General features: G+C 43.8%; 2 protein-coding genes across 5 annotated transcripts in view; one reads left to right on the top strand and one right to left on the bottom strand.

The window, feature by feature from the left end:
* Positions 1–3836: 3836 nt before the first annotated feature.
* MSH6 (mutS homolog 6) lies at positions 3837–18422 on the top strand. Its single transcript, XM_059469697.1, has 10 exons — positions 3837–4054; positions 5530–5732; positions 8142–8314; positions 9490–12034; positions 13283–13548; positions 14058–14175; positions 16717–16806; positions 17389–17543; positions 17711–17910; positions 18266–18422. The coding sequence occupies exons 1-10, from the start codon at positions 3837–3839 to the stop codon at positions 18345–18347; spliced, it is 4050 nt and encodes a 1349-aa protein (XP_059325680.1). The 3' UTR covers positions 18348–18422.
* FBXO11 (F-box protein 11) overlaps positions 18389–27431 on the bottom strand; it is a 70307-nt gene continuing 61264 nt past the window's right edge. For all 4 annotated transcript variants that reach the window (XM_059469698.1, XM_059469699.1, XM_059469700.1 and 1 more), the window contains exons 12-23: positions 26620–26837; positions 26215–26300; positions 26039–26133; positions 24867–24989; positions 24679–24764; positions 24213–24289; positions 23953–24096; positions 22936–23046; positions 21695–21802; positions 20313–20421; positions 19805–19903; positions 18389–19726 (exon numbers count right to left, since the gene is read on the bottom strand). In XM_059469698.1, the coding sequence (XP_059325681.1) occupies positions 19597–19726; positions 19805–19903; positions 20313–20421; positions 21695–21802; positions 22936–23046; positions 23953–24096; positions 24213–24289; positions 24679–24764; positions 24867–24989; positions 26039–26133; positions 26215–26300; positions 26620–26837 (1386 nt within the window). In that variant the 3' untranslated portion in view covers positions 18389–19596. The remainder of the gene's footprint in view (positions 19727–19804; positions 19904–20312; positions 20422–21694; positions 21803–22935; positions 23047–23952; positions 24097–24212; positions 24290–24678; positions 24765–24866; positions 24990–26038; positions 26134–26214; positions 26301–26619; positions 26838–27431) is intronic.

Here is a 27431-nt window from a genome sequence, read left to right as displayed (position 1 = left end):
GACCTGGAGAACTGGCATGGTGGAACAGGACAAATTACAAAGTTGCCTGGCTCCTCACCCAAGCTTTTAGACCCTGTGGTCTGTGAAGTCTGAGGATCACAGCCTCTTCTTGAGAGATTCACAGTGCTGCCAAATCAGTAACCTGTCCCTCTCCTAGCAGAGCCACCAGGACTGACTCCTGCTCCTCCCAGCCTGAAGAAACCCCAGGGCCACCAAACTCGACCCCTGTCAGGACCCAGAACATCCCTCTGGCTGTCCTGAGCAGCCAAGACCCCTGCCAGGGGGCTCAGAGACCCTGGCACAGAGCCCAGAAATGCCCCTGTGGTTTTGATTATGACCCATGGAGCAAATTACCAACCTTAGATGAAGATCAACAAGCCACAACAGTTTAGGGAGGATAATAGTGAAGTTATCATGGGGTGAAAAAGTAGATTTTGGGGTTTTTAGAATGGGGATTCAGGGGGCAAGATGGAGGGAACTGGGTGTGTCCAGCCTTTCTCCTTCTTCTTGGTCTCCATTTTCTGCTGTGACGTTGGCACCTACAGATTGGTTTAGAGTAGAAGTTCACTGTCTAACATAGGTGATAGGTATTGGAAAGTAATTGCAAATACTGTATAAATAGTTTTCAGTATAAAGACATAACATCATCCCAGGGGCAGGCAGAGTGCCTGGACTGTCCTGCTGGATGGATCTCAGCAGGACAGGAGAAAGAATTTTATAGATAAGATACAATAAACAACCTTGAGACTGAGAAATGAAGAGCCCTGACTGCTTCTTCGAGTGCTGGGCTGGGAAAAGAGACTTTGGAACTCTTCTTGGGGTCACTCTGAGCAGCTAGACAGATGCCAACAATAAAATGACTTCTGTGCCACTCACACCATCTTTGCTCCAGAGGCCACCAAATTCAGATGGCCCTTCATGTTCTCCTGTCATCTCCATTGCTCATATGATCACACAAGAGTCATCTCCAGGGAGAATCTATTGGGAGTCTGCTCAAAACAGCCTTTATTTTCAAAACTGGGTCTGCTCTCAGCATTCACCCAAGCTTTTCCCCTTCCTGCCTCATCCCATCTCCCTGCTTCTACCTGCCAGATGGATGATCACGGTCATTTTCCAGAAAAACTGTGATTAAATTTTGTTGCCTATTTACGGCAAAAAAATGACAAAAATGAGCCACCCAAACTCTTGTGCAGGTACTGGTCCTGGTGAGTGTTTTTGATGGGACCAGCAACACCTGCTGAGGGGGTCATCCTGCAGCGTGTTCCACTTCCAAGCATTCCACATTCAGTGGAATCTGCTGCACTTTTCTCAGGAAAATAAATAACTTTGCTTTTGTGCTTCAGTTTGAGGCAGAGACCACATCAGATTGTTCCTAAATGCAAAAGAAGACGAGTTAAATGGAAGTCCTTCTCTGATGCTAAAACGAAGTAGTTCTTTTAGAAGGAACAGGCTTTCAAAATCCTTCCACATCGGCCGGGTTTGCAGGACCTCTTGTGGTTAAAGCCCGGACTTGCAGTTCCACGTTTTTGCTGCATGTGGGAGCGCACCGGAGGCTTTTCCTCCCACAGCTGTGCAGAGGGGAAGGAGAGGCTTTGGCTTGAAATGTCAAGCAGCAATGTTAGTGAAAGGAAAAGCTGTGCTAGCTGGCATCTGGTGACAAATAACAACAATTTGCAAAATAATAATAAGCAAATAATAATTTTATTATAATATTTGCAAATATTATTGGGGGTAACACAATTTTGATGATGATATTTGCAAAATAATAATAAGCAAATAATTTTTGTGTGAATTTAAGCTTATAAAAGTAAGTTGTTCTTTTGCTGTATCTCAAGCATACCAGTCAAGCACCATGAAATGGAATTGTCTTACAGAGTCACAGAACCACAGAATACTCTGAGCTGGAAGGGACCCACAGGGATCATCGAATTCCAGCTCCTGGCCCTGCACGGGACAGCCCCAAGAGTCACACCAAGTGCACCACGTGTTATAATGCATCAGAAAATTGCTTTTAAAGGACATAGCCTCACCAATTAATATTAAAAAAAACCCCAAAACTAAAAAACCAAAACAAAACCATGGGAAGAGATCTTGTTATTTTAGCTGCCACTTCTTAACTCTGCCAGTGAAACCAGCTGAGAAGTGGGGCTGGCAGCTGCCCAAGCTTCTCCTCCAGCCAGGTACCAGCCTCTCCTCTTGCCACCACAGCACTGCAGGGCAGGGAGGAAGCTGCTCAACACCAGTGCCACAATTTCTCCCTCCTCAAGGGTGTTTTTGTGGGAAGGCTCCAGCTCATGCCAACACACCACATAACAAGCACTGTGGCCCCATGGCAGGCAGGGAATGGGGTTTGGAGGTGTGAAAAATGCGTATTTTATGATTGGCTTTTGGCAAATATTAAAATGAATATTATATGTGTTGTGTTAGAAAGTAATGCTGTATTAATTCTCTTAAGTAGTGTGGTAAATATAGTTTTAGGTTATAGCAAAATGTTAAAATAGAAACTATGCTATGTAGGATACTTTTTTTTAAAGAAAGGACTTGCATGGAGATAGCAGCCACAGGACACCTGAATCTTTCAGAGAAAGAGAATTTATTGCCCCATTATCAGGAGAAACGAACTTCTTCCTGCCTCAATGCCATTAGGATTAGGAGGAAGAAGTTGACACTGACCAGACAGAATCCTTTGTTTGAATGGAATTTATTAATCATGTATGAAATGTATGAATATGCAACAGGCTGTTGTTTGTTGTAAGGGTTAATCCTCTGTTAAGTGTGTCCTTTTTCGGGCTTATTTTGCTCGGAAAAAGGTACCCGGAGGTCCATAACTCTTTGTTTCTATTGTCTCATATTGTCCTTATTCAAATTGTCCAAGATTTTTATTACTCTAATTATATTGCTATTTTTATAACCATTTTATTACTATTAAACTTTTAAAATTTTAAAAACAAATTATTGCCGTTTTTCACAGAGGGCAGTAGCTGTTGTCCCAAAATAAGTTATTTGACTTGGTATGCCAGAGGCCAATCCACACACAGAGCTGAGATATTTGATTTATTCACAGTTCTGCACAGAAAAGGGCGCTGGGTGGCAAAGCCTCAATGCCAGCATGACAACTACCAAAACCTTTAAATATTTATACATTTTAGTAAACAAAGACATTAATGTTCACTGGCTAAAAGTTACATAGTTATTAATTAGTATTCTGTCTTCTGCTTATTAATGATTCTCTTGCTTCTCCTGCTAATTAGTCCCATACTCAGTCTTTCCCTTCTTTTGGGTCAGTGGGTTTGGAGTGGTGGTCACCGCCTCCCCCTGCCAGAATTACATTTTACCCAACTGGAGCTGGTTCAGCACAGTTGCTGAGCTGTCGTTATTAGTTTCTTCCTTATCTTTGGGGTCCTGCCAAATGTCCTTGTGGCCCATAAATTCTGCATTCTCTGTGTCCACTCTCAGCCGCACATCCTTCTCCCCAGGCTTTGTTAACCTCCCCCGAGGTGGGAGATCACCTCGAGCCCTAAACTTTTACAAGGTAGCCCTACCCACAAGTAATTTGGGACGTCACTCAGGGATTGCTCGTCAGCCGCTATTTCAGGGGTTAAATCCCCTTTCCTGTTGACTAGGGTTGGAAGCACACGAAGATCAGACATTACCCCACGTCCTTTCTCACGGAAATTTCGAGATATTCCGCGTTTTGCACCAATTGGGGCCAACAGGGACGCACGGGCCGGCCCTCCCTCAGCGTTTCCCGCCAAAGCCGCGGGCGGGGCGGGGCCGGGGCGGGGCCGGGCGCGCGGGTTTGGCGCGCAGGGCGGCCCGCGCTTCCCGCCGCGGCCATGTCTCGGCAGAGCACCCTGCTCCGCTTCTTCTCCAAGGCCCCGCCGGCCGCCACCGAGCCCCGTAGCGAGCCCCGCCGCGCCTCGGGGGAGCGGAATGGCCTGCAGGCCAAAGGCAGCCCCCCGGGCGGGGCGGGCCGAGCGGCGGCGCGGCACGGCGAGAAGGGCGAGAAGGGCGCGGGGGACGGCGCGGCCGCCAAGGCCAACAAGGCCCCCAGGTACCGGCGGGGACGCGGGAGGGGAGAGCGGGAAGGGGAGGCGGGACGGAGCTGCGGCGGCCGGTGGTAGGAGCGGGACCCGCGGGGTGTCCGTGTGTCGCTGTCGCCCCGTGGCTGGCAGTGCCCGCCATTCGCTGGATGCGCTGCCCGGCCGGGCCCGCTGCGGCCTGGGCTCCCGGTGGGACAGCGGGACACCTGCGGGCACGGGCTGTGCTGCTTGGATGTAGTGCTGCACGCGTGTTTAAATTTGCTTTCCGTGCTGTGTCACAGAGGGGCACAGTGGGTCAGGCTGGAGGGGAGCACAGTGGGGCATCTGGCCCAACCTCGCTGCTCGAGCAGGGTTAACCCGCTCGAATAGGGACATCCCAGAGCACATGGCACAGGGCTGTGTTCAGTTTTTAGTACCTCCAGGGAGGGCGGCTCCGCCTCTCCGCCCAATCAGTTCCAGCGCACAGTCACACACACACAGTCAATAAGTTTTTCCTTGTGGTCCGGTGGAACTTTGTGCCCTTTGTCTCGTGTCCTTATGCTTGGTATTACTAAGGAAAGCCTGGCTCCATCTTCTTGGCACCCCCTCATTTAGGCATTTATATATATTGATGAAGTCCCCCTCAGTCATCTCTCCTCAGGGCTGAACATGCCCAGCTCCCTCAGCCTTTCCTCTTAAGAGAGATGCTCCTTCCCCATAATCATCATTGTTGCCCTCTGCTGGAGCCGCCCCAGGAGCTCTGTGTATCTCTTGTGCTGAGCACCACGATGGCAAGTGTCCCCCGTGTCAGCACGCTGAGTGTCACTGGTGGTTGGGTCACAGCCTGCAGGAGTGTCCCAGCCATCGTCTGTGAAAGTGTGGCAGTGAAATCTGTGGGAAGGAGGAGAGAGCAAATAAAAGCTGCACCAGGTGCTTTGCAGTGCAGGTAGAGTTTTTTTATTTATTCACTTTTTTGTAGCCTGAGGGGTTTTTAAGTCTTGCTCTTTTCTTTAGGTGCCAGGTTGAAAATTAGTTTCTACAGGGAAAGGGCGTGTAGTGACAGGGCGAGAGGGAATGGCTTCAGCTGAAAGAGAGTAGGTCTAATTAGATTTCAGGAAGAAATTCTTAACTGTGAGATTGGTGAGGCACTGGCACAGGTTGGGTGTGGGTGCTCCACCCCTGGAAGTGCTCAAGGCCAGGCTGGATGGGGGCTCTGAGTAACCTGGGATAGTGGGAGGTGTCCCTGTGCATGGCAGGGGGCTGGGACCAGGTGGTCTTTGGGGTCCCTTTGAGCCCAAACAATTCTGTGATAAAGCTCTGTCTCTGTGGGAATCCTGCAGAACTTGGAGGAGCAAATCAAAGTTTAGGATAAGCGTTGGTGGTGGTATGGAAGAACTGTGTAATCCAGGTTGGAGAGCAAAATGCTCAGCAGCAGTGTGCAGTGACATTTGTGAAGAGAGTTCCAGATGTCTGTGTTCCTTAAATGACACATTTGTTGTCTCTGCAGTGTCTCCTGTGAATATTCTCCTGGGGACATGGTGTGGGCCAAGATGGAAGGCTATCCCTGGTGGCCATGTCTCATTTACAACCACCCCACGGAAAGGACAATAGTCAGAGGAAAAGGCAAATCCACTCGTGTCCACGTGCAGTTCTTTGATGACAGCCCTACGAGGGGCTGGATCAGTGTTAAATACCTGAAGCCATATAAAGGTAAGAGATAGGAACAAAACTGTTTGAAATGGAAACATGCCACTTGTTTTGGAATTACAGGCTTGGAGTATAGGATATATTATTCTCCATAGAGAAGAGCAGCAAAACCAAGAGTAGAATTGAACATGTTTTGTGCTTTGTAAGCGACAAGTTTTTGAGGGTTGCAGATACATTTGCGTTTATACAGTTCTTGAAACATAAAACACTAAGCCCTTTCATTTATTATATTAGAACAACTAATTAAGCAAACCTAAAGCTTACTGATGTTTGGAGATATTTCCTTCATTTCAGTATAAAAATGATGTAAAGGTAAACCCAGTATTTCCACTTTTAGCCCTGAAATCCTTCAAATTCTAGGAGTGTCAAACCCAGTTTTTAAGCAGCTTTTTAGGAACTGTAGTATGTCCAGAATTAAAAGGCTAGGCCCAGGATATTGGGTAAATAAAATTAATTCTGCTGCAGTGTTTGTTCTCAGCAGTGCAGCAGTTTTGTAAATAAAATATATAACTTCAGAATTGAGTGTTGGTAAGGGCAGTGCTGGTAGTTACAGATCAGAGTTGGTGTTTGTGATACTGAAGAAATGGCATGGCTAACTAGTGAAAATCAAATGTAATAATGAGTTAACATTTTGCCTAATAAATCTCACCATTTTAGTAAACATAATCTGTTTTCTCCTTTTTTCATAATTTTACTGTTGCTGAAAATAAAATAATTGACTGTAAACTGTCTTATTAGTTGAATACTTCATATGTAGTACAGTATTTCTGATGCCCTGTAGGATTTGCTTGTGTCACTGAAAAAAAACTGTCACTGAATTTAAATAGTTTCTTCATTTATACAGTCAGAGTTCCATCTCATGATCGTATAGCCACATCTTTGTCTCCTTTATACTTCAGTGTGCTGCACTTAAGCCACAGTTTTAAATTAAAATGGTAATGTTATTGCCATGAGTGTTAGCATAATTTATTGCAAATAAATTGGTCCATGGGTATATGTGTCCTTCCCCAAAGTGTTTGAAAACAATCAAAATATTCTGAGAGCTTGTAGCTGTACTTAGAAGCAAATGCAGGTAAGGGAAATTAATCTGTTTGCCAAAACAAATTGACAAAACAAAGTTTAAGCACAGGTACATAGTTCTATCACAGAAAAAGTGCTGAATGCAGAACAGATTAAAAAGATTTAAAATACCTATTTGCTTTAAATTCAAACAAAAAGCATTTTTATATACAAAAGTGTTAGAGTCTTTGGGTAAGAAAATGGGTAAGTTTCTTGGGTTGTGTTATTTTTTGTAGCTGAGTAAGTGCAGAGAGCACAGGGCCAGACCTGTAACAGGTGGGCAGGAAGAAGTGGAGGTGCACAACAGTTGGTTCAGTGAATATGCAGGTGTTGCACCCTTGAGTGTGCAGCTCAATTATATGAGAAGATTTTTCTTCTGACATTGTTCAGTCACATTTAATATTGATGCAAAATATTTTTAGACTGCCTCATTGCATTTGGAAATCCAAAAGGGGGATCTGGATTGTTAATGTGTTGCCTTTGTGCTGTGGAAGCAGCTACTTGTAACTCCCTGCTTTGCTACTGCAAACTGGGGGTTGATTGTGAGCCAGAATTTTGTTTGAGTTGTTTCTGGGGTATTTCCAAGTCTGCTGCCTTTGTGTGCCACTGGGTTAGAGCTGAAGCTGCAGTCAGCAGTGGTGGATGGAGGGGTTCACAAGAGTGGGGAAAAGGGCCTGAAATCAGTCTGTAGATGGTTGGCTCTGGGTTAGTGTGTGTGCAGGTGGTGGCAGGAGGAGGGAATGCAGCAGTTATTAATAGCAGGCTTTGTTCCCTGCCCTGCAGTGGCAGCCTGGGTGCCCAGTGTGATTGGCCATCAGCTAATCTGGCTGATGGGCTGGGCTGGGTGCCTGGCTGCACTCACAGCAGCACTTTGCAGGCCAGCAGAGCTCTCAGGGCTGTGCCACAGGTGGCTTGTGCCTAGAAAGTGAAGATAACTCTGGCTGAGCTTACCTGGTCACTGCCAAAACAGCCCTGTGGTCTCAGTCGGGCCTGTCTGCTGCTCTGCCAGTGTTAAACTCAGTACTAACTACAGTGGGAGTGAGTCAGAGCTCAGCCCAGGAGTGCTCACGTGTGCTAATGAGTTACAGAAGTAGAAGCAATTCTTCAGGTGTTCATGGAGGTAGGCATTTCGTTTGTGAATGTGTGTACTTTCCCCAGAGGTGGTTCAGCAGAATGAAGGAGTGATAGATTGCTGTATTTAAGATGTGGTGGGAATGAGTGGTAGCAGGTAAAAAACAGGAATTTAGTTATCTGAATACGAATGCTAGTTGTCTGAATGCATTTAAAAGTGAACTATGATCACTGTCAAGTCTAGCATTTAGCATTTGTTCTTAACAAATCTGTTTTTTACAGGTTCATCAGACAAAGAGACGATGAAGGGAGGTATGTTTTACAGCACAAAGCCTGAAATTAAGAGAGCCATGGTGCTGGCAGATGATGCCATGAGCAAAGATAAAACCAAGAGGCTTGAACTGGCAGTATGCAATGAGCCTTCAGACACAGAGGAGGAAGAGGAAGAAGTGGAGGTAAAATGTTTCTTAATTGCTGTCACTTGCAGAAATATTGCTAGAACTTAGAAGCTGTGACTTGGAGCTGAGCATGGAATATCCTGCAGTTCTCTGGTACTGTAATCACAGCTTATCTCCTCATTAATCTTGCACACATATGTATCCATTTGTTTTTTTTTTTTTGTACTGCTTCTGTGTTGTCAGGTCATATGCTGGTCTCTCATCTTTTCTAGTTGGAAAGACAAGTCTCTTTGGTGTTCTGTATGGTAAGGACTGACCTCAGAATCTACTCAACTTCTCTGACTCTCTCCACTCATCACTCCCTGGCAACCTACTTTTTCACCCAGAAGTGCTTTTTTCTGAGGCATCATTTTATCTTCTCTGTCTGCTATTCATAGTCCAAATTGCCCTAAGTTTGATCTGGAGTTTAAGTGTATCTTAATATATAAATTTATAGCTTATTGACTCTTCATCTAAGGCATCAAATTGCATTTTTGGTGCCCACCCTCATCTTGAGGAGTAGCACTAAAATACCACTTCTTGCACTGCTAACAGCAGTCTTGATGGAGTAACTAAAAAGTGATGTTTTATTGTGTTGTATTCATGTTGTGTTGATTCAGCTATTATTTCAGAAGCACCATATGCCTTGGAATAGATTTCTTTGGAGAGGAATGGTATGAGGACACTGTCAGTGGAATGGTGGCTTCCCTTAGCTCATATACTCAGTCTCCAGTGTGACAGTGCCCCAAGGGACAGGTGCCACTCCAGGCATTGTGTTGTGTGCAGTGGCACTGTACTCACTGCAGTCCCTCCACTGCTGGTTTTCTGTTAAAGTTTGAGGCTGAAAAGGCAAATAACAGAGTTATTTTATCTTTTATTTATCTTTCCTTTCTCCTACATGTGCCATATTCTTTTTCTGTGCAGTTTAAATGCTTTGTTCATCAGCATCACATATGCACAGTAATGAATGAGTCTTTAAAGAATAGAAAGAGGAGTGATTATGCCACTGGCCAGTAGAAGTTAGTTGTCCAGAAAAAACCTGGGTTCTGTTAAGGTACTTGGAATTGGCTGTGGCTCTGCTGTCTCTTGCTTGAAGCATCATAGGTACTGCGTTACTGCACATTTTTGCACTTCTTTATGCAGCAGTATTTGTAGCCAGAATTATCTAGAGACAAAGTAATTTATTTTTCCAGGAGATGAGTGAAAATGCATCAGGCAACAGTGAAGACTGCAATAGTGAGGAGGATGTGAAAAGCAATAAGCGGGTGATGAGCAGGGAAAGAGCTGTGAAAGCCAAGAGAAGGAGAGTGTTGGATTCTGACAGTGACCACGATGGCTCTGATGTGGAGTTCAAGCCTGATGGGAAAGAAGCAGCCAGCAGTGAGGAAGCCAGTAGTGGGGTGGATGAAAATGAGTCTTCTGACACAGAGACAGAGGCAGAGAGTGTTGCAGAGAGCCCTGTAAAAGTCCCTTCTAAACGCAAGAGAAGAGAGGTGAAAAAGCCTGCTAAAAGGAGTAGCCTGGGAAATGACTGTTCTGGAACACCCAAAAGAGCAGCGGCAGTCTCTTCGGATGCCAAGTCTAAGCTGACATCCTTTGCAGCACCTGAAAGTTTTGAATCTCAAGCAAATGCTTGCAGCGGCGGCGCTGGCGGCTTCTCGGCGTGGGAGCACGAGAAGCTGGAGTGGCTGCAGGAGGGGAAGAGGAGGGATGCGCACAGGCGGCGTCAGGGTGACCCTGACTACGACCCCTGCACTCTGCACGTGCCCGAGGATTACCTCAACAAGTGCACGCCGGGCGTGCGGAGGTGGTGGCAGCTCAAGAGCCAGAACTTCGACGCCGTGATTTGCTACAAGGTGGGGAAGTTCTACGAGCTGTACCACATGGACGCGGTCACCGGCGTCAACGAGCTGGGCCTCATCTTCATGAAGGGCACCTGGGCCCACTCGGGCTTTCCAGAGACCGCGTTCGGCCGCTTCTCCGACGTGCTGGTGCAGAAGGGCTACAAGGTGGCGCGCGTGGAGCAGACGGAAACGCCCGAAATGATGGAGGCGCGCTGCAGGGCCGCGGGCCACTCCAGCAGGTCTGACAAGGTGGTGCGGCGGGAGATCTGCAGGATCATCACCAAGGGAACGCAGACCTACAGCGTCATGGACTGCGACCCCTCCGAGAACCACAGCCGGTTCCTGCTGAGCGTGAAGGAGGACGAGGACGCGGCCGGGACGCGCCTCTACGGCGTCTGCTTCGTCGACACCTCCATGGGGAAGTTCCACGTCGGGCAGTTCCCTGACGACCGCCACTGCTCCAGGTTCAGGACTTTGGTAGCTCACTACACCCCTGTGCAGGTGCTGTTTGAGAAGGGCAACCTGTCTGTGGACACACAGAAGATACTGAAGGGCTCGCTGGTTTCTTGCATTCAGGAAGGGCTGACCTCGGGTTCCCAGTTCTGGAATGCGTCTAAAACACTAAAAGTCCTTCTTGAGGAAGGATATTTCAAGGAGAAGCAGAATTCTGAAAATGGATGTTCTCTGCCCTCTGTAATCAAATCTCTGACTTCAGAGAGTGACTCCCTGGGATTAACTCCTGGTGAAAACAGTGAGTTAGCTTTGTCAGCTCTTGGGGGATGTGTCTTCTATCTCAAAAAATGTCTGATTGATCAGGAGCTGTTATCACAGGCAAACTTCGAGGAATATGTCCCTGTGGATATTGCTACTGCAAAAACCACGAGTTCAAGTAGTTTGTTTGGCAGAACTGGCCAGCGGATGGTGCTGGATGGAGTCACCCTGATGAACTTGGAAGTCCTGCAGAATGGAACCAATGGAAGCACTGAAGGTACCTTGTTGGAAAGGATTGATTCTTGCTGTACACCATTCGGGAAGCGACTCCTGAAACAGTGGCTCTGCGCTCCTCTCTGTAATCCTAAATCCATCAATGATCGTTTGGACGCTGTCGAGGACCTCCTGGCGGTGCCAGATAAAATGTCTGAAGTCACTGAGTACCTCAAGAAACTGCCTGACCTTGAGAGACTGCTCAGCAAAATTCACAGCATTGGGTCACCACTCAAAAGTCAGAACCATCCTGACAGCAGGGCCATCTTCTATGAAGAACTCAAGTACAGCAAGAAAAAAATCGCTGACTTTCTGTCTACCCTGGAGGGATTCAAAATAATGAATGAAATTGTCGAGTTCATGGAGGAGTTCGCCAGTGACTTCAAATCCAGAGTCCTGAGGCAGCTGGTCACCCGCAAAGCCCAAAATCCCGATGGCCGCTTCCCAGACCTGAGCGCAGAGCTCACCAGGTGGGACACGGCCTTTGATCACAACCAGGCTCGGAAGACAGGAGTGATCACCCCCAAGGTGGGCTTTGACCCCGATTACGACGGAGCGCTGGAGGATATCAGAGCTCTCGAGGAGGACCTGCGCAAGTACCTGGACAAGCAGCGCAAGCTGCTTGGGTCCAAATCCGTGCAGTACTGGGGGACGGGCAAGAACCGGTACCAGATGGAGATCCCAGAAAGTGTCATCTCCCGAAGCCTGCCCGAGGAGTACGAGCTGAGGTCCAGCAGGAAGGGCTACAAGCGTTACTGGACCAAGGAGATCGAGAGGATGCTGGCTGCCATGGTGAACGCCGAGGAGCGCCGCGACGCCGCCCTCAAGGACTGCATGAGGCGCCTCTTCTACAACTTCGACAAGAACAGCAAGGACTGGCAGACAGCTGTGGAGTGCATTGCTGTGCTGGGTAAGCTTTGCCTCCTTCTGACACGGTAAAACTAACCCTCTGCTGGTGAAATCTGATCTAGGGAAGCTCGTTGCCAGCTCTTGACTTGTTTGAAAACTCCTGATTGTGGTAAAGTCTTTGATAATTAGCAGTGATTCCCTGTTTAATTCCTGATGTGTGGTTGAAGATGTGCAGCCAAGTGTTTCTCCCAGTTCAGTGTAGCCTGGTGGGCCCCACTGCTTCCAGAGCCTTGTGTGTGGATTAGTAGCTTCTTATTAAATGGAGCTATAAAAATCTAACCTGCTGGTAAGTTTTTTTTTATCTGAGCAGGATGATTTCTGGCCATCCTTTAAAAAATGTAAGTACTCAGTGTTGAGCCTTGAAGAAGGTAGTCTACTAAGAAGGCTTCCCCAAATCCTCCTTATTTCTGGGATAGAGCAATCTCCTGTATTCCCTTCTCAGGACTGGCATACTTCTGTCCTGTGGATTTTCTGCTAGGATGAGGCACTCTGGGATGTCTTTGTTCCAGGGAGAAATGAAAGCAGTCTCTGAATGCCACTAGAGCAGAAAAAGGGAGGGCAGGCAGGCAGGGAGTGTTGGCTGGGAATGGATTTGCTGGGAGAGCTGGGAAGCAGTCACATGAGCCACACCACAGCTCAGGGCAAGTGCTGAATTGGTTCCCAGCAGGGAGGAATTCAGTGTCCAGGCTCAGCTGTAATGTGTGTACATAAAGCCTCTAAAATCATGAACAGTCTCGTTGTGTGGGTGATAGCTTTTAGAACCTCAGGGCTCAGCTAACTGCGGGGTCTTGTGCTGCTGCTTCCTGCTGGAGACACAGAGTTTTAATATTTATACAGTTTTCCACTGGCAACTTTCAAGCAGAATTAGGATTCTTCCCAAAGTAATTCACTGTCACAGAAGCCGATTTCCTCCTAGTTCTAAATGAAAAACCAGTGCAATAAATTATTGTTTTATTCATGAATTCTTGAAATGAAATTATGTGGATTTTAAAGACTTTTGAACTAAAATAACTATAGGGGAGCATTTTTATCATTACATCTATAGAAATCTGGAAGGAATGAGGAAAGACACTGCAAATATTCCCGCCTTTTACTTGTTCTGGAGTCCTTCATGGGTGTTTCCCTTATGAGGAAAATGGAATAAAATAGAAAAGTGTTTCTACAAAATTGCTGTTCAATGAGTAAATTAATTCCTGTGCATGAAGAAATTTGAAAGTGTGACTGACTGGAATTTCTCTTCATTTTCTAGATGTCTTGATGTCCCTTGCTCACTACAGTCAAGGTGGTGATGGACCTCTGTGCCGACCTGTAATCCTGCTGCCTACAGATAATGCTCCTCCCTTCCTGGAACTTCGAAATTCCCGCCATCCTTGCATCACAAAAACTTTCTTTGGGGATGATTTTATTCCCAATGACATCGTGATAGGCATCAAGGGTGAAGGCAGCAGCAGTGAGGCCTCCTGTGTGCTGGTAACTGGCCCCAACATGGGTGGCAAATCTACACTCATGAGACAGGTGATTGTCATGTGTCCCAGGTTTCCTCTGGGGTTTGGGAGAGGGAATTACAGGGCCTGGCTGTCATGGCTGTCACAGGAGGTCCCAGAAAGTGCTCATGTTCAGAGAGATTTTCTGCTTTAGGGAGGGATAAGTGTTATTTGTCCTAGGAGAGTTGGTAGGGAAGAAGTGATAGAGTACAGTTTATCTTTTTCAAGTGACCTACCCAGGACTTGGCATCAGCTGGCGAAAGATGCTTCTGCAGGTTGAACAAGCTGAAACTAGAGGTCAGCAGGGAGATTGCTTTATAAACACTGCTTGCTGTGGTAATTTGTGTCTTGAAGGCTTTCAGAGTAGTTCAGTCCTGCCAGAGCTGATGCTGCTGCAGCCTGGAGCTGTTAAAGCAGTGGGAAGCTTTATGTACTCCAGTTCCTGTTTTAGGGGAAACACAGCTTCATGCCCTCGTTGTGCGTGTGGAACTGATTCTGCAAACACCATGGCAAACGTGCCTGTCCCTGTTTGCTGTGCAGGCTGGTCTCCTGGTGGTCATGGCCCAGCTGGGGTGCTACGTGCCCGCGGAGTCCTGCAGGCTCACGCCCATCGACCGCGTGTTCACGCGCCTCGGCGCCTCCGACAGGATCATGGCTGGTGAGTGCCTCACACACAGCTGCCTGCACTGGGGGCTCCTGTTGAGAGCAAAGGGAGACGACCCATCTTTGTTGTTGATCGGCATCGACTCCGATTTATTGATCAAATCAGCCACTTTTATAACAGTGTTAATTGACTTCATGCATATTGCAAAATTCGAGCTCACGATAGGCTACAGAGAAAACTCTAACCCCTCCTTTTGTTTACAATACCTGTGGTTTGCTTATTGAAAACAGGATCAGTGTTCTCAGAGACGCCAAGGACAGAATGTCTGCCTGTTATGGAAAGACTGAGAACCTAATTATTTACAGAATCAAGCCTGGGAAATGCTGCTTTACAGCTACCTTTTACTTTTCCCTCAGCTGTATACCTTCATGGCCTCTTTCTTTAAGCCATGCTTGAACCAGGCTCTCCACAGGCTCCAGCTTCCTGCTCCTGCTTCCAGTGGCAAGCTGGAAAGGGAATAGCATTTTGCAGGAAGAGCTGTACACTCTTCATTTGTTGTTCAGAGTGGAGACAGGATTGCACTTAGACTTTATTTTTTCATGTGTGCGTCCGTTCGATTTTTGACAGACTCATGGGATCACTTCCTAATGAATTTTAATATTAAAAGCCTAACTCCCAGCTGGATGCAAGTCTGAGGAATATCCTTTTTAGAACTGATTATATTCTGCTCTCACTGATACCTTTTTGTAAGTGTTCTGAAATAGGACAGTGATGTTGGGGCAGCTGTTGCACAGGAGTTGTTTTTGTACCTTCCTGCAAGGACTGTAAAAGTCCCTTGTTTCAATCATTATGTTTGAAATCTGATTTCTTCTGATGAGCACGAGAGGCAGATGTCCTTCTTGGAAGCAGTAGTTGACAGTTCTTGGAGTATTTTTTTCCTTTAATGGAGAGGAAGACACAAGTGGAGGATGACAGAAGTGGAATGGTAAAGTCTGCCAGTGGTGATGGGCAAAGTGCCACTGGGCTAGAAAAATAAAATGATTGTTGTGCTAAGAGTAGTATCAGTGCTCATTAAGGAGGGCACAGGTTTTCTGTGATCTCTCTGCTGAAAAATGTGGGTCAGTGAATATGAAAGGAGTTAAGCCCACTGAACTTGTTGCACAGAAGGAATTTGGAAATGAGTCATTCCAAGTTCTTAATTAAAAAAAATATTGACACTTCCCCAAATCAAGGCTTTTCTTCTCAGCTACAGAATGTTACTAAGGCTTTCTTTGCCCAGCTTGTCTCCATTTTGTTTAATTTCAGTATGAGAAGGAATCAAAAGTGTGAAAGAATACTTAAATGTTTATGGTAGAGATGAGAAGGGCCCTTCCTTCATGAGAGATGGTCTAGCAAAATGTGGCATTTTCAATTTTTTTTCAGTTAACTGAGGACTATACTTCTGATTTGACATTTCAGTTGTGAGGGTAAGCACTGCAAAGAACGAGCTGTGAAATCTGTTCTTGATGCATTTGTTTGCACACTGTGTAGCCAGGAAAGCACAGAAAAAGTTGGTCCACAGCAGTCACTTTGTAATGGATGTCAGCAGGACTTTTATTAAGTTAATTTTTTCAATAATAAAATTTTAGGGCTTTATTTTCTGAAGAGAATAAATGGTTATTCTTAAATATTGTTGAAACCATTAAATCCTGGTAATTTCTTTAAATAAATGCAGAACATCAGGATTGGTGGATGCTGCTTAGTAATTCATGTTAGAAAACTTATGTTAGAGCAAAACAGTGTTCATGCAGCATGAGTACAGGAAAGAAATTTGCCTTGCTTGCCTTTAATGGAATAAATTGCATTAATTGCTGCTACTTGTAATTATTTGTAATGATCTTCACAAAGAACAAGTAAATCCTGACTTTGTAAGTGTGGGTTTATCACGTGGAAGGGTGTGAATAATTGTGTACTTCTGCTCATAATCTGCTAAAACAAATTTCAGGTGTAACTTTCAGGCTTTGTATTATCTGGGTTGCTGAAACTCCCATGAGATGCTTGAGCCTTAGCAGCAGAATATTCCTTTTGTCATACTTAATTCAAGGAGAGAACGTACAAATAAAGCCTTTATTATCCAGATAGTTCCCTCCTGACATCACAACCAAACCAGTAATTCCAGTCTCTCAGTCTTTGATTTTTTGCTTGGTTTTTTTTTCGCTGGAAAGCCACACACACCTTCAGCCTGTCCTGTGTATTCACAGCAAGAAAGGGACAAAAATTCTCCCCATTGTAGCATTTGTGCCCCTCTTTTTGTCCTGCTGTTACTTTTGACTGGTGCTATTAAAAGTAAGCAGGTGTGTTGACCTGAAAACTTAAGTAATTGTGCTTGTGCTTATTCCTGTACTCTAAAGGAACCAAAACTTGTTTTTTTCTGGCAAATGGCAACCTGATGTTTTCACTCTGGAAAAAAAGTGTCATGTTTTTGTTCATCAGTTAGCTACCGAGTTTCACTTTAGCTTAACCAAGATTCTAGCACAGATTAAATGAGGTTTTAGTTGTGGTTCTCCGATCTTTGACTTAATTTGTGGCTTTTTTTTTTTGTCATTTCCTTTAAAGGTGAAAGTACCTTCTTTGTTGAATTGAGTGAGACTTCCAGCATTCTGCAGCATGCAACAGAGCATTCCCTTGTTCTCGTGGATGAGCTGGGTAATTAGACTGTTTTGTAATAGATGGAAGCTAAATCTGTGGGATGAAAGACTGGCTGCAAGGTTTTTGGGCTGTCTGAAAGGCAGCCAAGTACACAGGGCCAGTTTCACCATAATGATGCTGGTGTTTAACTGGTGTGTCAGCCTGTCTAACATGAACACATCTCGGGTGCCCTGGGAACTCATCACCACCTCCCACCCCCAGTCATTATTACCCTATTTCCAGCTGTGGTTTCCTGCTTTTGCTTTGCATAATTACTTGCAGCAAACCTCAGGAGAGCAGAAACATCTTTTTTCTGCAGTGCAGAAGAGGCTGATTGTTATGGGGCCAACACCCAGCTCAGCTTTCCCTGCTGCTGGTGGCTCTCACCCCTCACTGCTGTTTGTCTTGCACGCAGTGGGGAGGGGAACAAACACACCCTGGGGGGGTGTCTGTCTGTCCAGCAGCACGCGAGCTGTGGGCTGACTGTAGGAGTGTGCCACAGGTGTCAAACACACCCTGGGGGGTGTCTGTCTGTCCAGCAGCACGCGAGCTGTGGGCTGACTTTACGAGTGTGCCACAGGTGTCCCGTTGTGTCCGCAGGCAGAGGCACAGCCACGTTTGACGGCACGGCCATAGCCAGCGCGGTGGTGGAGGAGCTGGCGCAGAGGATCCGCTGCCGGACGCTCTTCTCCACTCACTACCACTCCCTGGTGGAGGACCATGCCCACAGCCGGGCCGTGCGCCTGGGACACATGGTATGTATGCCTGGGAGCATGGGCTTCTCCCTGCTGGGGCTTTCCTGCTGTTCTGTGCTCTTCTGCCCTGAGAAATGGTTGGTTTGGGAACAGGACACAGTGTCCCATGCCTTTCTTAGGCTGCAGGTCAGTTTTGCAAACTCTAACTTGTGGCTTGCTCTTCCCAGGCATGCATGGTTGAAAATGAGAGTGAGGATCCAAGCCAGGAAACAATTACGTTCCTGTACAAGTTCATTGAAGGAGCCTGCCCAAAGAGCTACGGCTTCAACGCTGCAAGACTTGCAGATATTCCAGAGGAAGTCATTCAGAAGGGGCACAGAAAAGCCAAAGAGTTTGAAAAAGCAACCATCTCACTGAGAATATTTAGGTAAGACCCAGGGTTTCTGTACCTAAGTTAAAATGCGTTCCTATAAGCCATTTTAAATTTTTTATTTGGGCAGTGGCTTTTGCTCAGTCACAGCAACTACTTTTGCGAACATCAGATGTTCACAGGGAGGGAGGGAGGGAGGGAGGTACTATGGGAGGGCAGAGATGCTGAGCAGTATTTTATGCCTTGGGTCACTGTGCCAGTCTGAATTTGCACACAGAGGTGCTGTGGGGGGGATGTGCTGGCAGCCTTTATACCAGGCCCAGCATCCATGTCTCCTAAAGCCGTTGCAGGGATGGCAATCTCAAGCTCTGCCCCTCAGTGTCCCCGTCAGTAAAGGTGGTTGTTCCCCCAGGTACCTGTGCCAGGTGGTGGATGGAGCAACTCGTGACGCAAACGCGGTTCGGAAACTCACAGCGATGATCGACCGGCTTTAGGAACTCGCATGGGTTTCTCAAGAAGGTGGGAGCAGACAACATTATGATCTAATAAACTTTATTTTTTAAAAATGACCATTTTTCCATTGTCTTTCCTAGGAAATTAAACCCTTTAATTCATACCTACCCTCTACATAATGGTTATTGAGTACTCCACAATATATTAAGTCTAGATGTTATGGTACATGCATACACTTTCAGGCTGTTGATTACCCACTGTCACCAATACACATAAATGGAAAAAAGCTATGAAACTGTATAGGGCTGTATATATACTTGTCTCAGCTTCATTAGAGCAGGAAATTGCTGTGATTTCCAGCAGGTTATGTAAGTAATGTCCAGACTGTTCAAAAAAAACTATGAACAGAGTAAAAGTACAAGACTGTTTTGAGGAGACTTTCTACTGTGTACTTTAAAACATAGTAAAATTTCTTTCACAAAACTTAGTTACATGGGTACTTTGTTTTATAGTGCATTATAGTCTAGGAAGTCTCATTAAAACACTCGCTTTTCTTTCTTTTGTTAGGGTGGTTTGAGTACAGACTATTGCTGGGGCAGGGGAGAAGATTATTCTAACTTCAGAGGACACCAGAAAAATTGCTGGATATAATTTAAGATTAGTGTTTTCTCTTTCATAGAAAGAACGTACATACTGGGACATGAGTACAGTTACAGCAAGTCTAGGTGTGCTAACAAAACAGGACACATTCAAGTACAATAAGATTTTTTGCTTGAAATTAGAAACAAACTACATGAGATTAAAGCATTAAAATCATATTTCTCAATCTGAATAAATGTTAAAAAATCAAAAGAAATGCAGAAGTGCTAGCTCACATTTTTACCATGTTACAAAAGCGATTGGTACCCATGTCCATAAAGGCAGCAACAAAGAATGCTGCTTGTCTACAGAATAGTACTACTGCAAATTGGACTGCGTTTCAATGCTACTTGTAAAAACACCAGCTCTCAGAAGTTGGTATCTGTACAAAATTGCAGCTTATTTTTCTTCACTTCTGTCCCTTCAAAGTCTTTGTTTACACAGTAATGCTAAAACGCCCAGTTCTGTTATCCTGAGTCAACATATTGCCACTTTCTTTTTTGGTAGGTTGAGCTCCATAGTGTCAACACCTCACACATCCGCTTTAATACAGTCTCTTTCTGCAGAAATGGGCAAGTGTAACTTCCTCCAAAAAAAAAGTTTTAATAGTTATGATATTAGAATGGCAGGACTTTCTTTCTGAAAAGGAATTCAGTTGTGCTGCAATGTATTAGATTCTATAGGTGGAGCAGAGTCATATAGTGTATCTGTATCGTGTGTAGGCTCTCCGGCGAGCGTACAGGGATTGGACAGTGTTCCAGCACCACAGTCACAGAAAAACCTACAACACAGAGAGACAGCTCTTAGTGCCCATGCCCTCCTGCTCTGGAGCAGCCCCACACCCTGCCGGGGAACGTACCTATCATGTCTAATGAATTCTACGTCGTGTCCTTGATGGCACTTCTTGATGCAGTTCACACAGATGGCGTTACGGTCTGTGGTGTTGCAGGTGTGACACCTGGAGGGAAAAGCAGCACATTAGGCAGGAACCAAAACCTGACCAGCTCTCAAGGGAAGGGCTCCAGGAGGCTCAGAAATGCACTGAAGGAAAGAGGGGGCGCAGGACTGTGAAGTTTGAGAATTTTACACAAACTTGGATTTCACAGCATACTTTTTGTTACTTTTATCACAAAGAGAGTCATGCTGTGCAACGCCCTGGGCTCAGGTTCACAGAAACAATCTGTTTTCCTCAAGCCCAAAGTCAATTCCAGAAAATGGGAGCTTATTTAAATCCTCTTCTGTTACAGCTGAGGAAGAGCACACATTTGTGTTCACCCACACCCAGCAACTGTTCTAGGGGCCTTGCAGGAAGAGAAAGGGGGTTCACTGGAAAGCCTTTCTGTAGGTGAGGGGAAGGAACCTGTTACCTGTAGAAGTCATGCATCGGGTAGCTGGTGTAGCTTGAGATCTTATATAAACACTGGCCTCTACTGACAGCTTTCTCTATGGCATCTTGATTGTTCATTATTTTGTTATCTGTTGGGGGAAAAACCAGACTAATCACATCAGGATCAATGACTTTTTTCCTTGATGCACTGAAGCCAAAGGCCCATTAGGACCAATTAGTTCTATACCTGCATTTCAGCTCTGGCATTTAAGAATATAAAATCTTTAATGTCCACATGCCCAGAGTGCCATGCACTCCTGAAGCAAGTAACACTGTTACTCTTTGCACACATGGCACAAAATACCTGATAGCCTCCTCCTAAATACTCCTTGTGAACTTGGCTGTTAATAAATGCTTAGAGACACACAAGCCTTCCTAGCAGGTCTAAGTTTGCTGCTAAGGAGCCTGAAACCCAATGTTCGAAAGCCTCTCATTTACCATAAGGCCATTTACACATCCCTTAGAAAGAGGGAAAAGGACAGCTCATTCCCCAGGAAAATTTAGGAATAAAGTACTTTCCAACACAATGGAAGTGGAAATTGAGTCTGACCAGCTCCAGTACTTCAAAGATGTGTCCAAGGCACAGCAAATTTGATAATCCACTCTGTTACTCAACTACCTGATCTTCTGTCTAGTCCCAAAGTTTTGCCCACTCCCAGCACCATCAGAGCACTGAGTGCTGTCATTGGGAAGCAGGGAGCCTGAGCCTGTGTTTTAAGAGGCACAAGTATTCCACAGGAAAGGGTTTAACAGCTTTATGTAAAGCAAGTACATAAAACTCCTGCAAACTGAACCTTTTTTTTCTTAAATAATCTCCTTGAGCTGTCTGGTATTCAAACCATCATTCACATCTCATCCCAGAGGATCCTGCCTCATGCACACTTCCCCACTATACAAGGTCATTTTATGTTTGTGAACTGTTCATATTTTCTGAAAAAACATTTTTGGGATTGGCAATGTGCATGCTTTTAGATCCTAAAAGGCATATTTCTTTACTGGACACTTGTTTTTGGATATATGACAAAGACATATGTCTAAATCAGAATTGTCTAAATCAGAATATGTGCTAAATCAGAATTGGAGTCTGAGATGGGCCAAAGATCAGGAACTGGTTCAAGAAATGACTTTGGGACAGAAGAGCTGATGACAGCTTTAATATAACAGCAAAACTTTCAGTTACCTTTGAACCCCTCTGTCTAAAAATCTTAACACAGCTTAATGTGGCTCACAACCTTCAGCTGAAACTTAGTCACGACTTTGCTTTAGGTGGTACCAGCTGTGAGCCACAAAGGCTACCATAAACCCACGAGCCAGCAGCACCAAACAAGTGACCAAACACAAGCCAGGAGGACTCGGGCTCACCTTTCATCGTGACATTGACACCAGATGCTAGAAATAAACCTCCAAAGCGGTTGTTGAAAATCTGATTGCCTTCTAATGTTGCAGTCGCATGATTTGTTATTTCAATACCTTGAGTGGGTCAGGGAAACAAAGGAGAGAAAAGAGTGGCAAAGTTAAATCCCTGGTGGTTGTGCATTTGTACTTCTCTTGTCATCTACAGCTTGCTTGGTTTTTTTTTAAGCCATCATAAACTCAAGGGGAAAAAAGGAAAATAGCTACAAAACTGCACTGTAATTTGTTACAGAACTGAGGTTCAAATGCTGCTGTTGAATCCTTTCAAAGAGCTACAGCTGGCATGCATGGTCTCTGGGAGGAACAACACACTACTATTTTATCTGATAATAAAATGGTACTATGATCATGTTCATTTTCAAAGGGGATATGATTTTTGGGCGCTTAGAGCTGTCATCTTCATGTATATTTGAAAGTTCTTGTGCACATACCTTACCCTTTTAAAAATATCTTTTTTTAAAAGTTCTCAAGATGGGCACCTAAAATTCATTTCTTTAATTCTCAGCTTTTATCAGTAACCCGTGTCTTCCAAGTCATTTGTCCAGGACTGCTCTTGACAGCAACCTATCCTTCCCCCCCACCACACTGAAACAACACCTTTAGAGGCTCTTCTCAGAAAACTTGCTTCTTCTGAAAGAAAGATGGGAGAAAACTCAAGAATGCAATTTTAGTTGAAATGGAATGGAATGCAACACGGATGAAACTGTGATGATTAAACAGTAAAATCGCAAAAAATCACTGTTAAACATTCTTCATCTCTTTTGGAGAAAGAAACGCTCATTTTTACAATTTTTCAACTTTGAGGAGTGAGAAAGTTGAACTTGAGATGCAATTCAAATCTCTTTAAAACGTGTATTTGCACAGTTTCCTAGGTTTTAAAGCAGTGATAAGATATTCATACCAGCATCCAGCACATCAACTATGAATATATCCTAGACAACTTTACCAATTGCTTCTAAAATAAAATAATGAAAAGTATTTCACAAAAAATGACAAAACAGAATATGTGCCATTTCCCAAATATACTTTGACTACAATTCTCAAATGAATTTTCAAATGACTTTTAGAATACACTGAAGGATATCCCAGTGTCTTTTAAAACATCTAAATACCATGGGGTAAAGAAACTCTGTGTAAGCTTTGTGAAGAGCTCACTCCAAGCTTCCAAATTTGATTTAAACAGCACAAACCTGCAGCAAAACCATCGAATATTCGGTTTTTCCTTAGCACAGGGTGGCTGTTGGTGCTGATAAGAACACCAGCTTGAGCATTCCTGAAGATATCATTCTCTTCCAGAAGACCTATGACAGACCAACAGATGTTACATTTGAGCTTGGGAGCATTTCCTGACCTGTAACCTTTCTGTGAAATATTTTCAAAGGATCTTATGTGTCACAATCCTGTTAATAACTCCTTTCATTTGGAGAATACGCACCAGTAGCACTGACATCAGTGATACCAGTTTAAAATAGTTCTCAGTGTATAATTTTGGAAGTGTATTTTTTCAGTACACAGCATGGAATCTGCGATCATAGGCACCACTGCAGAAAACCAAGTCTTTCTGCTTTCCAAATTTTTCTTTAATTTTTCTAACACCTCTCTCTTCTTGTCTTCTAAAATGAATAGGATGCCAAAAGCCAAGCATTTTTTTGTTACAGGACAAGATTACTTTAAAGTGCTGGGTTAAAATTAAAGCTCACGTAGAGCAAGTGATTATCTACAGAATATCAGAAGCTGGTATCAGGACACAGAGCAGTCAGGGGATTTCAGACAGGGACCACTTCTGAATTTACAAGTGTACAAAAGATTCCTTAAAGATCTGTGGGTCTTTTTCCCCTGAATCCTGGACACTCTGCAGAACCTAAACTGCTCAGGTGCATGATTTTGGCTACGTGACTTGAATCCAACACTGTGTTTCAGTCAAATGGCAAAGCTTAGAAAAGCAATTGGGATAAAAGGACTGTCCTTAAGCAGCAATCTAACAGTTATCTTGGATGAGATTAATTACCTCTCTGGCTCCCACAGATTTCAGTATTACTAATGTAATTAAGGCTAAAAAGCATTAGGGTATGTTCACTATAACTATTTTATCACTCCAGAAGACAAGAGCTGTGTTTCTAAAGAGCACTTTAAAAAGAACACTGCTTAAACTGAAATTTAACTCTTATCCAGAACATTCAGTGAAAAAGAGTAAGGGAAAAAGTTACCTCTTCCCCCATTAAATATACAGATGCCTCCGTCTCTTCCATCATGGATTTTATTTCTCCTTAGTGTAGGATTACTGTCTGTTTTAATCCATACACCAGCCATTGCATTATCAAAAATTTCATTGTCTTCTATAAATCCAAGCCCTAAAATTGAAGGAAGAGTGGAAAAAAAATTAAAATCAAAAAGTATCATAAATGAGAAGATAATATAACACCACAGACCACAAACAATTCTGGATAAAAATGAAAAACAAACCTACCAGAATTATAGACAAGAATACCACCATTCTGACCACCCCAGATCTTGTTGCGTCTGATTTTGGGGTTGCTTCCAGTTCTAGAGTGAAATGTAAGCAAAGAAGTAATTTAAAAGTCATCAAAAATAAGTCATTTATAGTCATTTACTATATCCCAAGGCCAAACATCTCAAATACTTCTGAAGAAGTGCCCCATGGATCTCACTGCTTAACAATCTTAGTAAAATATAGTTCTTTCCAAACATGCAAATATCATTTATCTTTACAGACTTCAAGGACCACACATTCCAGTCAATACCCAGGCTGTATTTTTGGTAACTTTCTTGTAGGTTAAAGCAGAGGGTATTCAGACATACTGGATTTCAAAAAAGTTATTTTTATAAACAAAATGACAAGAACAGCTAAAAAGACACAATAGAGCACATAACAAGCTACGTCTGTTTTGGCAGAAAATCAGAATAAATGTTACCTTATCTGAACCCCTGAGTACATGTGATTATAGATGTCATTGTCTTCTAACACGCCATGTCCATTGTCATAAAAATAAACTCCAACCTAACACATCAAGAATTATATTATTAGTTCCAAATTAATGAGGCATAAAACCACAGGACTTCCTTTTCTATGGCCCCCTTGTAACCACAGAGCAAAACTCACTTGTTTCCCACTGTGTATTCTGTTTCTCCTCAAGACTGGAGTGCTCCCTGTTGTCACCCAGACTCCAGCCAATGTATTGCTGTAAACTTCATTTTCCTCAATCACACCTTGTCCTTTTTCATGCTAAATACAAGATGGTTTAAGAATTAAGAAAACCTGCTAAACACCAATACTCTTTTTGCTGCTGTACCCATCCCTCCCGCCCCTGGTTTCTTTACTGCAGCAAAATAATTCCTTTCCATTTGAGTAAGCTTTTTCAACATTAAAAAAAAAACAAAACAGCATATCTTGCTTTTGAATATTTGCCATGAAACAAAGAACAGCCTGCATGTAAATCATTCTGTTTCAAGGCTCTGCAGTGGTGTTTGTGAATGTCTGCTGGCTGTTGGTAGGAGAGGTGCCTCCCCAGTGCTGTGCACTCACATGAAAGCCCTGGCTTGTGGTTCTTAAACCTACACCCAGCTCTGTCCCCAAGATGGACAAAAAGCTGGCATGGCTCTCAAGGTCACCACCTGTCTGGGCTCAGAGGTCAAACAACAGTTTTGTCAGTCAGGGCAAGAAGCTGTTCTGGTTAAATTTACTCAATGAAGAGATGAAGCTGCACACTTGCAGCGTTAGCTGGATCTTAGGTAACCTCTGGCAGAAAGACAGACACATATTTCTGAAAATCTGGTATTGCTTAAGGGAACCTGACAGCTCTTTCAGTTCAGTTAGCAGAGCTTTGCACACATTGGGAATTGGGCTTTATTTCCCACTTTTTCAATACAGCAATTCCAATTTCTATCATCCTGAAGGCAGTAAAAAAAAAAAAAATCTTCTCTGAGCTTAGTGGTAAACACATTACACTTCAAAACAGCTGAACAGACTTTTTTTTTTAAATGATGACATATTACTATAAAAACTAAATCTTTTCAAAAAGCTTTCAACCATGCAACGATAAAATTCTGTAATCTATTCCATTTAAATATTTTACTCTGTAATAAGAATAATTTAGTGGCATTTATAAAAACAGTCTTTTAAATAGCAGCACCAGCTTCAGTTGCTTACCATGAACCTGGTTTCTAACATAAGAAGCTCAAGCATTGTAAGCACAAACATTTCACATAGGGTACTTTCCCCTTTACATTTCTAAAACAGAACACAAGTCTGTGCCTGTCCTAGGCTGCACTTACAACATAAATTCCTCCATGCTGACCATCATGAATCTTGTTGTGTCGAACGATGGGACAGCTGTTTGTTCGGATCTGTATTCCTGCTAATGCATTACCTGCCAACAAAAGTGGTATTTAATACAATTTACACATTCATTTTTCTCAGAAATCAATATGCAGCAAGCAAATCAGCTTACCATAAATGTCATTTCCTTCAATAAGGCCTCTTCCATCACCAAAGATATAAACACCACCTTGATTCCCATTAAAAATTGCATTCCCCCTAAAAAAAAAAAAAAATCAACATTATGAAGTTATTCTTATACATTGTACAATACCAGATATGTATGTAGTGGCCAGGACTGTACCCCACTCAGATTTAAAATAAAGTATTTATGTTCTGTTGCTTTGAGAAAGACCCACCTCTGAGTGCACGCGCAAATTAAAAACACATTAAACTGAGCACAGACAGAAATTTAATTTCTACAGATACAGGAATATTTACAGCTCCCCATAATTAAATAAATTAACATGCACTTATCCCATCTCTATCAAATCTCTTCTTCTTCTACATACTGAAATAATAATGAGGAAAACAATACCTTATTGTTGGGTCACTGTTTGAGGTAATCCAAACACCTGCAAAATTGTTTGCATAGATTTTGTTCTCTATGAATTGTCCTCTTCCTTTTTCATGCACATAGATTCCTCCAGTCTGGCCGTGATGGATTTCACACCGCACCACTGTTGGGTTGGCATACGCTTTCACTTCAAAGCCTGCTATCCTGTTTCTGTGGATGTTGCAGCTTTCAAAATAACCCTTAAGACACAAAACATGCAGTTTCCTGTTAAAGTCCTTTTTTTAAATGAAGGTTATTCCCTTCCCTTTAGAGTCAATCCTCATTTAAAAGGAAACAGTACCAAATCTGACAACATGTAAGTGCTTATATAGCTAATTAAAACAGCTACTGACACTATATAATTTCATTTTTCCAAAAATAAAATACCGTTTCAAAGACACTGTGTTTGCACTGCTATTTATGACTACTCATGGAATACCAAGAAAAAATGGCAACTCTAGATATAGCACATTGAATAGGACTCAGTATCAGGTTGCCTCAGCAGCTACAAGGATCAGACTCCTTTCAAAGGCCAGAAAGCCCAAAGGCCCAACACAGAAAGGACAGAGCAATGGAGAAAACTACCTGCTTGTTTTCAGGCCAGGAACTATAGACATTTGGCAAAAATTTGGTTCCTTTAGGAAGAAGTGTGCTAAATTTCTTTGAAACAACTGATCAAAATAAATAATACGAATGTGGGAAGTCAGTAATTTTTCCAGGGTCTGAGTGGCCAAGTGGTACAATTTTTTCCTTTTTCTCTTTTTTAAAATGGTGTACACTGAGACACTGACAGT

This window comes from Ammospiza nelsoni, chromosome 3 (assembly GCF_027579445.1).
Source record: "Ammospiza nelsoni isolate bAmmNel1 chromosome 3, bAmmNel1.pri, whole genome shotgun sequence".
Classification (NCBI taxonomy): domain Eukaryota; kingdom Metazoa; phylum Chordata; class Aves; order Passeriformes; family Passerellidae; genus Ammospiza; species Ammospiza nelsoni.
The sequence above is the reverse complement of the archived record's forward strand: the minus strand, read 5'-3'. Positions and strand labels throughout refer to the sequence as shown.

Excerpts from the sequence above, each read along its gene's own strand:
- MSH6 (XM_059469697.1), top strand. The coding sequence starts at position 3,837 with ATGTCTCGGCAGAGCACCCTGCTCCGCTTCTTCTCCAAGGCCCCGCCG. Across the intron at positions 5,733-8,141 it reads ATACCTGAAGCCATATAAAG|GTTCATCAGACAAAGAGACG; the intron begins GTAAGAGATAGG and ends TGTTTTTTACAG. Across the intron at positions 17,544-17,710 it reads CCGTGCGCCTGGGACACATG|GCATGCATGGTTGAAAATGA; the intron begins GTATGTATGCCT and ends TGCTCTTCCCAG.